Source organism: Plectropomus leopardus, chromosome 22, assembly GCF_008729295.1.
Source record: "Plectropomus leopardus isolate mb chromosome 22, YSFRI_Pleo_2.0, whole genome shotgun sequence".
NCBI lineage: Eukaryota > Metazoa > Chordata > Actinopteri > Perciformes > Serranidae > Plectropomus > Plectropomus leopardus.
Window position 1 is genome coordinate 4,820,243 of NC_056484.1, and position 15,010 is coordinate 4,835,252.

Below are 15,010 nucleotides of genomic sequence, written 5' to 3' on the forward strand. Positions count from 1 at the left end.
AAGAGGAATATTTTGAATTTGGGGGTGAAATCTCTCTTTAAAAAAAGTGGCAAATAGTGCCACAGAGAGGGGCAGGTCAGCCAACCTTTATTAGTGATCTGAGGAGCCCCCCTCTGGCCTGGGCCGGTTAACACGTCTGTGCGTGGCCTCTCACCATAGGAAGGCGCCTTTCATGAACTCAAGAATGCCGGGGCCCGAAATAGAAATACTCGACTTTTTCAGTTTTGAATCATCACGAGTGCTCCCAACACAGCTGGATCACTTTTCTACATTATGTACGTTTTCTTCAACCAAGCAAGTGAAAAACAGCAGGTGACTGACACTAAATGAGAACTCAGGCTCTATTTGACAACATACTCATACATGCATGAAACACACAAAGGGCCCCTAACACCTGTCCCGCCATTTACATGCTTGACACATCAGGGGCCAGACGCATAAACGACACGAATGCACAAAAACCATGCGAACACCTTTTCCCACACTAAACTGGAGTTTATGAAGGAAGAATGTGCAGTGAGAATGTGAAGATGATTTAAACTGAGATCGCTGCAGGTGATATGATGATGTGATACATGATGACAGATTTAATATAAGTTGAGGGACGTAAAACACTGTTTTGAGGTTGTTTGCTCTATAAAATGTCAATCAAAGGCATATTCATAAAGATCATTTTAAATGATTTGTAAGTGCTAAGGTTCATTGTTATTTTTATTTACATTCATCTCCCTGTTAGTGATCACAGTTTTTTTCGGCTGAAGCACTCTGTAAAGTCAGATTAAACGTGAGCACTATGAATTAATCACTGATAATTGTTCTAATATTTTAAAATAATAATGATTATTGAGATGTTACGGCCATGAAATGTGATGACTTAGTGGTTTGGACATTTCAGGCTGTGACTGCTATAGTGACAGATGCTCTGGCACCATTAGAAAACCTCGCTGATGTGACACCGTCGTTGAAATTGCACATTTACTATATACAAGTCGATATGTGAATGTTTTTTTTTAATCTGCAGGAACCCCAGAATATTATCTGTACTTAAATTGTTAGGAGAGAAGTATGACCCAGTGGTCCAACATGGACCATACAGGACGTCTTTAACACCGTACCTTGTCTGTTGATCTCATTCTGCAGAAGCTCCTCCATCGCTTCCTCTTCAGCGATGTCCAGCGGCGTCTCACCTTCACTATTCACAACTCCTACATTGGCACCCTGGCCGATCAGATACCTGCAACAACAACACATTAAGGTTTGAACTAAGATTATATTCATATAAACATCCTTATAAAATTGTCCAAAGTGGTCTTACTCTGAAAGAGATTTGCGTCTGGTGGATTTTTAAAAATTTTTTTTAGAGTTTGAGGTCAAACTGGAGCCTCTGACAGGGTGAAAAGAAACTGAGGTAGGGTCAACTGTCACTTCCTTTAACTGGCAAGGAAACAGTTGAAGGACAGGAGCTGTGTAATGCTGCTTTTGGTTCAGCGCCAAAATGGATTGACACGAGATAACACTCTGCATCTCCTGTTTTGCCTGTCATATCTTCCCAACATGTTGAGGCCAAACTAAATTTATTTACTGATAGAGCTGCAATGATTACATGGTTAACTTAGTAGTCGATCAAAAGAAAATTAATCACCAACTATTTTCATAAAAGATCTATTGTTTCTGTCATTTTTGCAAGTAAAAATGTCAAACATTTGCTGGCTCTAGCTTCTTAATGTGAACATTTTCTGCTTTTGTTTGTCATTTAAATTCAGAGGTTTTGGGTTTTGGACTGTTAGTTGGACAAAAGAAGCAATTTGAAGACGTCACTTTGGGCTCTGGGAAATTGTTATTGACATTTTTCCCCAATTTTGACATATATAAACTAAATGATTAATTGTGAAAATCTGCAGATTAAAGAAATAACAAAAACAATCATTAGTTGCAGCCCTATTCACCCATAATAGTATTTGCATGGGGGGAATTAATTACAATAATTAAATGCTTGATTATCTATTGCAAAGTTTTTGTCATTTTATTCTATACTGCTTAAAATCCTATATAAGACATGCAAAAATTAATATCCCACCCCCCCCAAAAAAAATTGAGTAAAAGGGTCCTGTCTATAGAGACAAGAGCATACCAGTAATGCACAAGTCCTGTACTGGTGTTCAGCACACACTGAACTTACAGCACACACACTATATGACAAAGGTAAATAACCATGGTCTGTATTCAAATAAGTATGATGCTAATGGATCCTAAGCCACACAGTGTGTTTAAATTGCAGAGGGTCTGTGCAAACAGAGCAGACTCGCCACACCTACAGAATAAAGACAAAGAGGCGTCTGAATGAGGAGTGGCACAAAGCCAGACAAGGCATGGATGTTTACCATTCTTTGGGTTTTACACTAAACTACCGTCTGGTTCATCTTATAGTACGTAACTGCTGCTATAGATTCAACTAAAGCATTAATTACTCCCAATCACATGCTTTGTACTGGAGAGGTTAAGTGGTGCTTGCTTCAGCAAGAAGTTGCTGATGACAAGGCAGTTTTAAGGGAAAATTTTAATTTTAGAGATGATTTAGTTTAAACATCAAGTTTTGGGCCTTGTTCAGACAGCCACACCAAATCGTTTTTTGGCATATTCAGATTGATTTTAGGAAGTCTCGAGCAAAAAAACAGATACAAGTGCAATTTTTTCAAATTGGACCCAAACCTCATGTGAAGGTGGTTTGAAATGCCACTCAAGGTTTCAACACATGCGCCTCAGTCCGGCCACTCAAATCGGATTTCAAAGTGTCTTTGACCACAACACACTTTGACAACAAGATCAAATCCAGAGTGACCAAGTGTTAAACAGATTCATGCTGCTCCAAGCAGAGTGACAAATCAATAAACAGAGTGATAAATATATTATGACCCAGTTTCTCAAAAAACAACAAACCACAGACTTTGTTGAAAAAAAACTAGAAACTCACAGTTTCATGTAGGAATTATTTTCTTTCTACCGAACTACACCCGCCAATCATATCACCGTGCAGAAGACAGCGTGCATCTACTCATGGATGAGAGACTTGTGACAGCGTGAGATGTAAACATTAATGGCGTCCTCCTTGGCTGAGTTGTTACGTTAGCTAGCTCAGTGGTGCTAGGTGAGCTAGCAGCAGATGCACGCTTCCTTCTGTGCAGTGATATGGTTGGCGGGTGTAGTTTAGTTCAAATAAAATACATCAAATTGCTCTCAACAAGATCTGAGGATTATTTGGAGTAACTGGATCATGGTTTTTGGAAAGAGACATTGCTCTTGTGTTTTTCAAAAAAAAAATTTTTAGCGCACTGAGCACCACAAGCCGAGAGTCATCTATTTCCATTATATTAGATTGAAAACATATATCGCCAACGCTCACACCAAAAAAATCTTGATTGATGAATAACAATACAAGTAAGAGGAAAAATATGTTTTTGATTTGAAGTGAACTGTCCCTTTAAACCTCCATAAATTATTGCTGACAACCAAATTTTAACACTGTATCAAAGGCCACTTAGTGATTTAACCCTTTGTATTTTCGTCTCCCCAACAGAGATTCAAGACCATTTTACCCATTCAACATGTTGGCTTCAGCTGCTTCCCATTAAAGCCGCGGTGAGACTCAGGCCCTTCTCATTAGGCCAACACACCACTTGAAACACACTCAGCGCTTATGACTTCCCCCCAAATGGCAACTTACTTCAGTTACGTCTCAAAGTTTTATATCTTCTTGATTGGACTTTCTATTCCGCCTATTTTGGTTCAGCTTTACTAGGTTTGATGGCTTTGTGGTCTGGAGCCCCACTGTGGGATTTCGAACCCAACCCTACCATTAGATGGCTGTGGTGACACTCAGAGATACAGTCCTGCTCTGGAGTTCCCGTTACTGTGAATGAGGATGCTGGGATTAAAAATGGGTCTACTGAGAGCTCACCGCCCACATCAGGTTGCAGAGTTTCACTCCATGGCATGATGTCTCCATTAGTCACCCGTATCAGGCCAACCACTTGACCTTTTCAGTCATTGTCTGACAACAAAAAACTTCTTGTTTTCTGTAATACTAGCCAGTGCTGATGCTGGGTTCATGAGGCCTACTGGACACAGAATTGTTGCGTCTGAGACGTCAAAAACACTAAAATATTTCAGAACTGCGTTGACATTTTTAATACAGCAGTTCGTGTAGAATTTGCCTGTAGATCTTCTTTTCATCAAAGTTAAATCTAAGGCTTTTTAAAAAAACTTTTTTTAACACCACTCTGAGTGAAATTTAAAAAAAAAACATTATAATAACCAAAAATAAAAAATCACGAACCAACATAAATTACTAGTTAAGATTAGGGACAAGCATTGGATTTATTACCTTGTACCTCATTTTAGTCATGCAGCAAAACTCTTATGGGTTAATGCAAAAGGCATACAATAAACTAATTTCTTAAAAAGTATATGTTACCAGAAATTTTAAGATTTTACAATGCAATATTTGAAAAAAAAAAAAGATTTATAAAATCATGCTTTCAATGTCTCAGCGTTTTGAAAGACTTTTGAAAGACTGATTTGAGAGATTTAAATAAAAATGAAAGCTGTGTTTTCAGATTAATGAATTCAATGCTTTTCAAGGCTTTTTAATGATCTACGGGAACCCTGATTACAACAATAATAGCGGGCTGGAATTTGCCTGGTAGCTTTTTTGTACAAAAGCCAAATGTTTATCTCCCTACAAGCAGTTGCACTTTCTTTTTGGGAAAACATCAATAGTAGGGATAAACCTGTAGCCAGGTTCCTGTAATGTAACACAGAAGTAAAGCAGGTCACAGCACACTCCCAATATGCTGAACAATGAGTACAACTGAGCTCCTTCAGCCCCTTTAGCCTATTTAAATATTCTCTGATAACATCTCCCTGTGAGCAGTCCTCTTACCTGAAAAGGACTCAGGGCAAGAAAATACTACAGAGCAACTCTAGAGCTCGATTCCAGTTATAGTGGCCTGATCTCTCCATATTTGATTACATCACTCTGACAATGTGTGTCTAAGCTATCAAATGCACTGCTGCTCCTGTCAAAATGTATCGAGAACTGCGTGCTGCTGAAAACGATGGCTTCTGACGTGTTGATTCTGGCGTGCTAGTTGCAATGCCCATGGGCGGTATACAGGTGCCAACTGGCAGTTGTTGACAATGTTGAGGGATTCAAAAGAAATTTGTCGAACAATGTTACAACAAATGGTAAAACTGGTTAAGAGTGCTTCTGCGCAGCCTTAACAAGTAAGTGGGGAAGTGCAAAATAACTACTTAGGGCATGGTTGCACCTTTAATTTACAGCCACTACAAATGCTTGAATTTGCCAGTGACAGGCTCAGATTATTTAACTAAGTGTCTGACAACTTATGGATAGAATCCCTACAGAGACAGACCTTTTTTGGTTAAAGAGTAAGTAACCTTTTAGTTTAACCAGAAACAGCTCAGAAAATTGCTATTGTCAAACTCACCAGATATTTTTATCACTGTAAAACACACTCCATTTAAAGGTGACAGAAACAAAGTAAAACTAACAAAAAGGGTTTATGTTTGTCTTTCCACTGTCCCAATAATCACCAACTCTGGTTTGGTTAAAATAACCCCTTACTTCACACATTTAGTTGTGTAAATATGTGAGCTCTGGTGGGTTTGGACGCTGAATGACATCAAGCATGCCCCAAGCGGTTAAACTGCAGCGTGTTTTGATGCTGCCAACTGCAGCACTCTTGCTTAATACTGGACCAATTACAAAAACTGTTGTTCCCATTAGTTACTTAGTGATACAAAAACATGCATACCCTTCAAGGTTGCATAGCACCCCATTCTGGTTTCTGCATTTATTGTTACATTGTTTTGACAAATTTCCTTTGAATCCCTTAAATCCTCAACAAGTGCCAATTGGCATCTGTGTACACTATAAATGCCCATGGGCATATCAGCTCACATGCAAGAATCAACACGTCAAAAGCCATCATTAAACACAGAACACAGCTCTCGTCACATTTTGACAGGAGCAACAACACATCATAGCAGCTGGACCTTAAAACAGGAACCTTATTAACCCTACCACACTGATGTTTTCACACAAACTGAACTGCAAGGTTCATAAATGTGCTGCTATAAAAAAACAAAAAAATATGCTAGATACAAAACAGGATGTGAGGATGAGGTTGCAGAAACCTGATGAAACAGATACTGCTGCTTCTTAGAAACAGGCCTCTCAGTACTTACTCTGCTATGTCCAGGTATCCACAGGAAGCTGCAGCGTGGAGGGGGATCCAGCCCTCATTATCAGGCTGGTTGATGCTGGCTCCATGTTCCACCAGGAAAGTCACCATGTCGACATTGTCATCTATGCATGCCTGAGAGAGGACAGAAAGAAGAGGACGTAAGGCCACTGCAAGAAGCACAGAGCATGACCTACCCTGCGTGTCTATGTGGAAATGCACACATACATATGAGCTTATGCCTGTGCTATAGTTACACACAGCTTGCACAGAAGTAGCATTGCACTGTGTGATTGCTTGCCACATGCGTCCAGAATTGTTGGGGAATTCTGGCAGCCGGAGCATTCCCAAAATGCCTCCACATAACAAGAGTGCTTGAAATACCACAAAGCGTAGTACTGCTGATGGAGGCAGTGAGGTACTGGGACTATATGCTGCAGCTGCTTTATGCAAAAAGAAAGACAATTCATTTACACTTTGAAAGACTGCTTTTACTTTAACATTCAGCTCTGCACATTAGCCAAATACTTTCTAACGTGTGATAAATCAAACCACGGAAATAACCAACAAACTGTACGTTTTTCTCTTACACTAAGCAGCTGATGAATCACTCGATTAAATCCACATTTGTGGTGGAGCAGAAGTTAAACAGCTTCATTTGCCAGCAAATTCGTTCAGTTAATCAATTCTAGTCATTAGGACCTGTGTCATTCTCTGGTGCTGGGGACAAGCTACAGATCTTATGCCAGCCTCTTGGTTAACCCCTTGAAACCTGAGAAAATTGGCTTGACTTATTTAAAAAAAACACATTGGAAGGCAATGAGCAATAAAAGAAGAAATGACACAAAAAATTTGTAAAAATTAGTAAAAAAGTACAAGAAAATAACATTAAATTAGTGTAAAAAACAGTGTAAACAACCTAGAAAAGTGCCTCAAGATTTAGAATACTTCTGCAAAATAATTTTAGATATGTAATTGTGGTAATTATAAGTATAGCTTTTCCTTAGCTTTCTTCCTTTCCCCTAGACATTTAACCCTCACCTTTTTAAAATAGTAAATCTATGTACTTCTTGCAATTTGTGAAACATTTCAAGTTGCTCGTTGCCTTTTTTCCCTATGTTTTGACAAAAATTGCACCAATTTTCTCAGTTCAAAAGTTGAAATACTTGTGAAAGATGCCTGATAGCAGCACACGAAAAGTGATATTGCTCCATATTTCAAAGTGCTAAAGAGGATGTCCTGAACAGGCATTAGGTGAGAGAATTAATTGGAGCATGATGAAGAAAATCTGAACACTCATAAAACATTTAAAACTCAACCTCAGACTTCCCTCACATGATTTTATGGCATACTGTCAAAGGAAAGCCAGAACGCTTGGTTAAAAACTAGCAGACCACCCACAAACATATCATGCATGTCTGATAATGACTGACACGTCCTACACTGTCACCAAAGAAGCACCCACATCAAGATGGGCGCGCTTTAGCATGCATTTTCTTAATACCTTCATGATGTTGGTTAACTATTTTCTCTGTAGCAAACCAAACCGTATACGACCGATGGCACAGTGAAAACAAAAGTGAAACCCACAGAAATAAAAGCAGCAAGTGGGAGAGATCTAATTTAAGATCTGCTGACAGATGGAGTGGGAGATGTTGTGATTTTTACCTATAACATGAAACTGAATTTGCACCAGGGTGGGCGTCCTTTGGGTTTCTGTTATGCATAATCAACACAACTGGCTGTCAGTCAAGTGTTCGTTAAAGGACTGATTCATCCACAAAATGGCCATTTGTATATCAGTTAGTAACGCTATGTTACATTAATTTTTTGGAGAAAATTTCTCTCACATTTCCATAGAAAACAGACAAATATTGACAAGGGTACAGCAGCAACAGCAAAACTATATCAAAACTGTTTACAAACTCACAAAACCTGTGAAGTATAATCCAAGTCTCAATTATCTTGCCTTATGCGGTTATGTACTTTCTAAACATGCATTTTTCAGTCCCTCCAGGAATTTGTGGGCTATTTTGGGGATTGCTGCAGCCTGAAATGCTGCTAGCATTTCTAAAAAGATACAATGCATGTTGTGATGTTTACAGGTTGGTTAACATTTGACACTGACCTGTTAAGCTCACACTGATAGAACAATGTTAGTAGACATTCTGTTCTATACCAAGCAACTGTTTTGTGTTTAGTTTTTGGAAAGCAATTAAACAGCTGATAATGCTTCTATTTCTGTAGTATTTTCTTTGTTTAAAACCTACTGATTTCTGCATGATGAATTAATATAGAAGTTGTGTAAGGCCAACCAAAATGTCTGTCTCTGGGGGCATTTTGGTGGTCTACAGTGGAACGAACATGTAATTGCAAATTCCCCAGGGTTCTAAGTCTGACAATGGGCCATTGCTGCATGTCGTCGCCAGTATCTCTCTCTCCGTATTTCCTGTCTCTTCCCCATTGTCTTCAGTCAAATGAGGGAGACAATATCCCCCCAAAATACAAATTTTGGGAGCATTCTGCCAAGAACTTGCATCACTGTAAATTTTGTCCTGTGACAATAAGCCTTCCCACGACCCCCTCACTGTTGGGCAACACTACTAACCACTAAGCTTCTGCTGTTTTGTGAACAAACATGAGTAGCAATGTTATCTTCCTAGAATAATTTATCCAAAAAGTTGGAACTGACAGTATTTCTCTCTTGCATGGGTCAAGTAAATCGATAGATTTGCACACTAAATATTTACAAAAATGAATATGCCGTGATGCATACACAGCCATGGCATTAGCAGCTTCACTTGGCCACATGCCTAAGAGGAAGCAAGCTGTCAAGGAGGTCACTTTTCTGCACAACATCCAAGACAACAAGACGGAGGAAAATCAGAAATGGAGAGCACTGCACTTGTCATTTAGGAGGCACAGAGGCCCCGCAGTGACCTGAAATCAACGACACGTAAACATGGTGACATGCAAGCTGTGGCCACATAAACAAAGTCCTCAATTGAAAAACGGTCTTCTTCTCAAGCTATTCAACATGCTGCAGGTTACAGATCTGTGGAAACACAGATTCACAGCTTGACAGTTTTTGTAGTAAAAAATCAGCACACATAAACACTTGAAACAATTACCACAATATTAAAACCAAATTTTTGCCACCATTATCCCCTCACCCCCATCACTGAACACTGTGCCTGGACTGTCTCGCTCTCTCTCCTAGGGTTGCTATGACAACAACAGCGTTGACAAGGGAAACAGATACACATGAACACACAGCGGCCTCACGTTCAGGGCACACGACTATCTGGCTGGAATCCTTGTCCAAATTTGGGCCGTTTACAACGCCGTACATGGCCAGAGCTGAAGAGCGCCTGCAAAGGCCTCACTGAGCTTATCTGACTGTGTGTGTGTATGATGTCTTCAGTTGTGTGTGTGGGAGCTCAGAGTTCCTCCAGGTGCAGACGGACTTGTTCTTAGAAATCTGACTTTGTTACCGGGCAGACAACTAAGCAAGATATTACTGTGACAGTACGCTGCACTCACTGATAGTAAAATGTCACCCTCGAGGGTTTGTTAGTTGGACGTCACCATCATGTGCAAATGATGTGGTTACTCCTGTGCCAACAAATGGCAGCTTGTGGTCCCCATCCAAGTTCACAATTTGGTAATGTCAGCAAAAGCAGACCTGTGGTTCAAGTTTAAGTATCTGGACACCCACAGCTTCTAACAGGATAAGTGTAGCTACTATCACATTAACTCTGCCATTATGTAATGAGCTCCATTTTTCCCAATGAGGGTGCAGGAGTATGTGGTTATTTTCCATGGGCAATCACACTCTTTGGTTCATGTGTTGCTGTGCCTGTTCTCCAGAAGTGTATTATAATTACAACACAAATGTGAAGCAAAGACCTTTTGAAGTGTTAATTATTTATTCAGACATACCTTGATATGTATGACTTACATTAAATTGTAGCCTACTCTGTACTGTCCTTGCGCTGTTTCAGTTTTTGGATCATAAATACAGAATACTGACTGGTAGGGCTGCATGATATATCTTTTTAGCATCAACACCGCAATGTTCACATGCACAAGAGTCGCAACACAGTTAGCGCAATGTCAAGAAAGGCAAATTAACTCAAACATGTAACTTTTGAGGCACTTGATACAAAAATGGTTCTCATTTTCCATGACTAATGAAACCGGCTAAGCCTCCCCCCTTTAAAACAGGTTATGTATATATATATCATGTGACGTAGCCAGGTGGCATTTAAAGTGAGACTTTCCAGTGTGTGTTTGTAGAGGAGGACTGGCCGGGAAGTGCTGCAGACAAAGTAAAGTGCATGCTTTTCTAAAGCGACAGTAAACAGCATAAAGTATCAAGATAAGCTCAGATTCCAATAGAATGACACTAAAAAGGGCCATGATTTGTATCAAGGCAATACATACCGAAAAAGAAATCACAGCATTTTCAGTTTTTTCTTCTATCATGCAGCCCTACTGACTGGTCATTTCTTTTTGGATGGATGAATAATAAATGTGCATCTTGTCCATCAGAGCACCTTCAGCCATCATCTTTGAGGTGCGTTTAAGTACATATTTTGACAGAAGACTGTATGCATTCAATCAGTCAACCTTGATTAAGTGTATCAAGTTCCTTATATATTTAATGCACTGCACTGACTTTTGACTGCCAACATGATGGGACCGAATAACAGGATTGTTACAGTTTCTGCGTCTCATCTAAAAACTGTCCTCCATGCCCTCATCTAAATCCTCCCCCTCAGTCATTCCCCACACACACTTATTATCTCTCCAAAGTCTCCTTCTACACTAAGAATGGAAACAAGCCCCTTAAGGAGAACGCTGCGCCAACTGTGACCTCCCTCTTTAGTGCGTCACCAGCCTTCCTCCGCTGGCTCCTCCTAGAAGCTATTGCAGCCCAACAAAGGTAATCCCTTAATGGCTGTAATTGTGTGTGGCTGACAGGTGCCAGAGTGACAGCCTGCATCAAAAGTGTACACAGCGTAGTAGCCAAAGGGACAGGAGAAAGAGGAAAGTTGAGAGAAAGTGTGGTGCTGGTGTCCTCTGTGTACTGCTGATGGGATAACACACTCCTCAAGAAGAATGAATAGAAGAGCAGTATAAAGGACAGCAACCCTACATCACACCAACATTCACCTCCATGTTTCACATAAATCTGTGAAAACAAAACATTTCATATCTGAGAGGAGGCAGAGTGAGTCACACAGAGCAGAGGAGGGGGATCCGACTATTAATTGAAGTTATATTAAGAAACATTGCGGGCTTAATCCTGTCTCGCACATCACACTCAGCCCAGAAATGACATATAGGATCTGTGCTGTGCTCGTAGTGAAACATTCAGACATGTAATGACTCACTCCCCAGAAGACACGTTGCCATTTAAACCTGTTTGGCCAGTGTGCCTGAGAGGGGGTGAAGAGTGGAGGCCTTGTAAAGAATGATGACAATAAGACTGACAGCATTACAAGGTATATAAAGAAGAATCCAGCAAAGACATTAAATAAAACACAAACCCAAAGTAAAAATGTGATTTTTATTACAACTATAGAACACCCTTTTATCTTATAGGGACAATAGCAGGCGTTTTTATTCATCTTTTGGCATTAAACAGCAGACTACAACAATTAAAACTTATGTGATGCCCTGTCATGTCAAAGGGAATTGCAGAATTTTGGCACTGACTTGGTACCGTAATAGCAGTTCTTGTGACATCCCAAATACTCAGAGAGGGAATATGGCACAATGCATATAAACATGTTGGATCCATTTCTGTGTATCTATATATATATTAGAACTGAGAAAGCCAAGGTCGCTGCCTTTAAAAAGAGAAAGAAATACCAACTGGCTAAACACCACGTGGCCACAGCACATCAGATATCACTTGATGTATCCTGTCAGTTTGCCAAGCAGGACTACAGGATGAGTCCTACCCTTTCTGCTAAAAGGACCTCTCTAATGGAAACAGAGGCTTCTGGGAAGTTGACGTAACAACGAAAAAAAAAAGAAAAGGAAAAAAAAAAATCAAGTACTAACCAAATCAATGGACACCGGATGCTCCATTCGATTGGTTGATAGAGCTTAATGTGCACTGTGTGCACCAGCTCCTGAAAACAGCTTTGTTTATCCATTAGCCTTTGTGGGATTTGGTTTGCAGTGGAGCAAGAAAAGCAGCGAAAAATCACTAATCTCTCATTAGGAATTAATTGAAGTTGGAAAAATCTGAACCGTGGTCAATGGGAGTCAAAAGTCCAATCTGAGGAAAAGCCATAATCCACATAAAGTAGGCATCATTAAAACTTTTTCCTTGAGGAGTGTAAGAGAAAAGCTGGCAATATTCCTCCAAGTCTAAAAGGGAGAAAACTCTAAAGACTGAAATTCACATCAGGTGGACACGTCACATTTAAGCAGCGCTGTAAAGTGGAAACATAATACCACAGGCTATCTAAAGTTTATACTGCAGGAATGCACAGCGGAGCAGGATCTACTGTAATGCGTTCGACAGAGCCTGTTTGATCTTTGAGGTTGTGACAGGCCACTTAGCATCTTATTTCCAGGGTTCCCACACATTTTCATGGGCAAAATTTCAAAACTTTTCAATGATTTTTCAAGGACCCCATTTTTTTTCTTGCCCCAATTGCCTGGCGTTTTTCAAATACATAAAATTTAAACTCTGTTCAAACATAATTTCAGTGCCTCACATGATGTGTTCCAGGACTGCGGAAAATTTGAACATTTCTGTGTTTACAGTTTATGGCTGTGATAAATGGTGATTTTTAAAGAAAACATGCCTTTCAAAAATGTAAGAAAATGGAACAAATCACACCAAATGTTTTAGTCTTCTATGAAAATTGCCAAAAACTTTTTTTTTAAATGGAAAAAAGCAAACAAAGAAACGCCAAAAGTTTTCTACAAGAATCACCAAAAATATCAGAAAGACAAAAAGCCAAAAATTGCTAATAAAGAAAAAAAAGTACAATTTATTTTAGAGAAAACATGAACATGAAATAAGTTTGCTTTACAAATCACCAAAACTAAATAAAAAAAATAAAAAAGAGGGAAAAAAAATCAGAAAAAAATTAAGTTTTCTATAAAAACACACACACATTACACATTACACATTACACATTAAAATAAACATCAGCCAGATGTCACTGGACCATTGTCCTGTATATGTCAAGAAAAAATAGCCTTTTATAAAAGAGCAAGAAAGAGAAACCTGTCCCGAGCCAACCAGAGTTAATGGGAAGAGAGAGATGACACAACAATACACAAAGTGGCCTTACAACTGGGATACATACTGTTGGCATAGGCAAACATTAGCATGTCATCAGGCCTAACCTTGCTAGATAAACGGGGGTCATAAATGCTATATGCAAATTCCTCCTCCGTGTTGTTCATGTTGACAAAATCCTAAGACAGAAAGTTAAATAAAGCAGAGCCACTTATATATCTTTCACTTCACACACTCATAAATTAACTGCACCTGCGTGGAGCTGATTATAGGCACTATCAAGAGATTAGCTTAATAAACCTTCCCAGGCCAGCGGGGATAAATATGGAGAAGATTAGGACAGAAACAATACAGTGTCCATCATATGCACCAGTCTAATCCTGAAATAATATGGAGGAATTCGAGCCCGACTCCCTACCAGCGCCGCAAAGAAGATGGGCTAAGCCATTCTCGGAGCGGGCCCAAATATGCGCCCATGACGTGCACCTAAGAAAGGAGGCCGGTCTGTTGCCACGACAACAAAGCCAAAAAGAGAACATGGGTTCAGGCCTTGTCAGGCTTTTGTAAGAAACATAAATAAATAGAGAAAAGACTTCATTTTAAAGCACACAGGGGTTGCTCGGATAGGCCCTGAAGGCAGCGCAAAAAGCAAACCACTGACAGACAACAACAAAAAAAACCCACTAATGTTGAAAAGAAGCATCTCAAGGTACCATCTTTCTTCTTTTTTTAACCCCTTGCAGTCATGGCTTGTGGAATAATTCTCATGTCCTTTTATGGCCAAAAAAAGATGTCTTGTAGTGGGATTATATGTGTACCACTGCTACTAATTATAGTTTCTATATTTAAAACATTCAAAAAAACAGTATGGTTACTTTCTTACTGTATTGCAGTAAATAGGCCGAGACTACATGACTTCTATGGACACACCACTCTCTGCGTAAAAAAATGGCAATTTATTTCAGTTATTTCTTTGTTCATTTTCAGCTGTAACTTTAACATTTCAAGATACATACATAACAGGGTGGTCCAACCCATCTGACGTATCTGTTCTATTTATTTTGTGTACTGTGCTGCTTTGTTTGTGTCTTTGATAAACCAAATCTACCAGCACAGAAGCTAAACAATTCACTGCTGTGGATGGGAGCCGCAGTAAAACATATTTTAGCCAGATAACAGTTTCAATGCCCCCTTGAAATTACTGTCTGACAGCGAGGTAAAGCATTGAATAAAACTCTAAATATAGCATATTTAATAATTAAACTGATATTGATGCGTTTTTAGGTGTCAAAAACTAAGCAACTGAAGCAGTGTTTGCTCCATGCAGTTTCATTTTATGTACTTGGATTTTCTACCTCACAGTTATTGTCAACAAACTGTAATTTGGTCTAAAAGAAATTACATTTGGATAGCCACATCTATATTTTTATGAAATATACATAGGGCATAGACAGATTAAAATGCTGTTTCTCCA

General features: G+C 39.3%; 1 protein-coding gene across 11 annotated transcripts in view; it reads right to left on the reverse strand.

Moving 5' to 3' along the window:
* ppp1r12a (protein phosphatase 1, regulatory subunit 12A) overlaps positions 1-15,010 on the reverse strand; it is a 67,210-nt gene that overhangs the window by 33,472 nt on the left and 18,728 nt on the right. For all 11 annotated transcript variants that reach the window (XM_042510959.1, XM_042510958.1, XM_042510950.1 and 8 more), the window contains exons 2-3: positions 6,268-6,398; positions 1,116-1,234 (exon numbers count right to left, since the gene is read on the reverse strand). In XM_042510959.1, the coding sequence (XP_042366893.1) occupies positions 1,116-1,234; positions 6,268-6,398 (250 nt within the window). The remainder of the gene's footprint in view (positions 1-1,115; positions 1,235-6,267; positions 6,399-15,010) is intronic.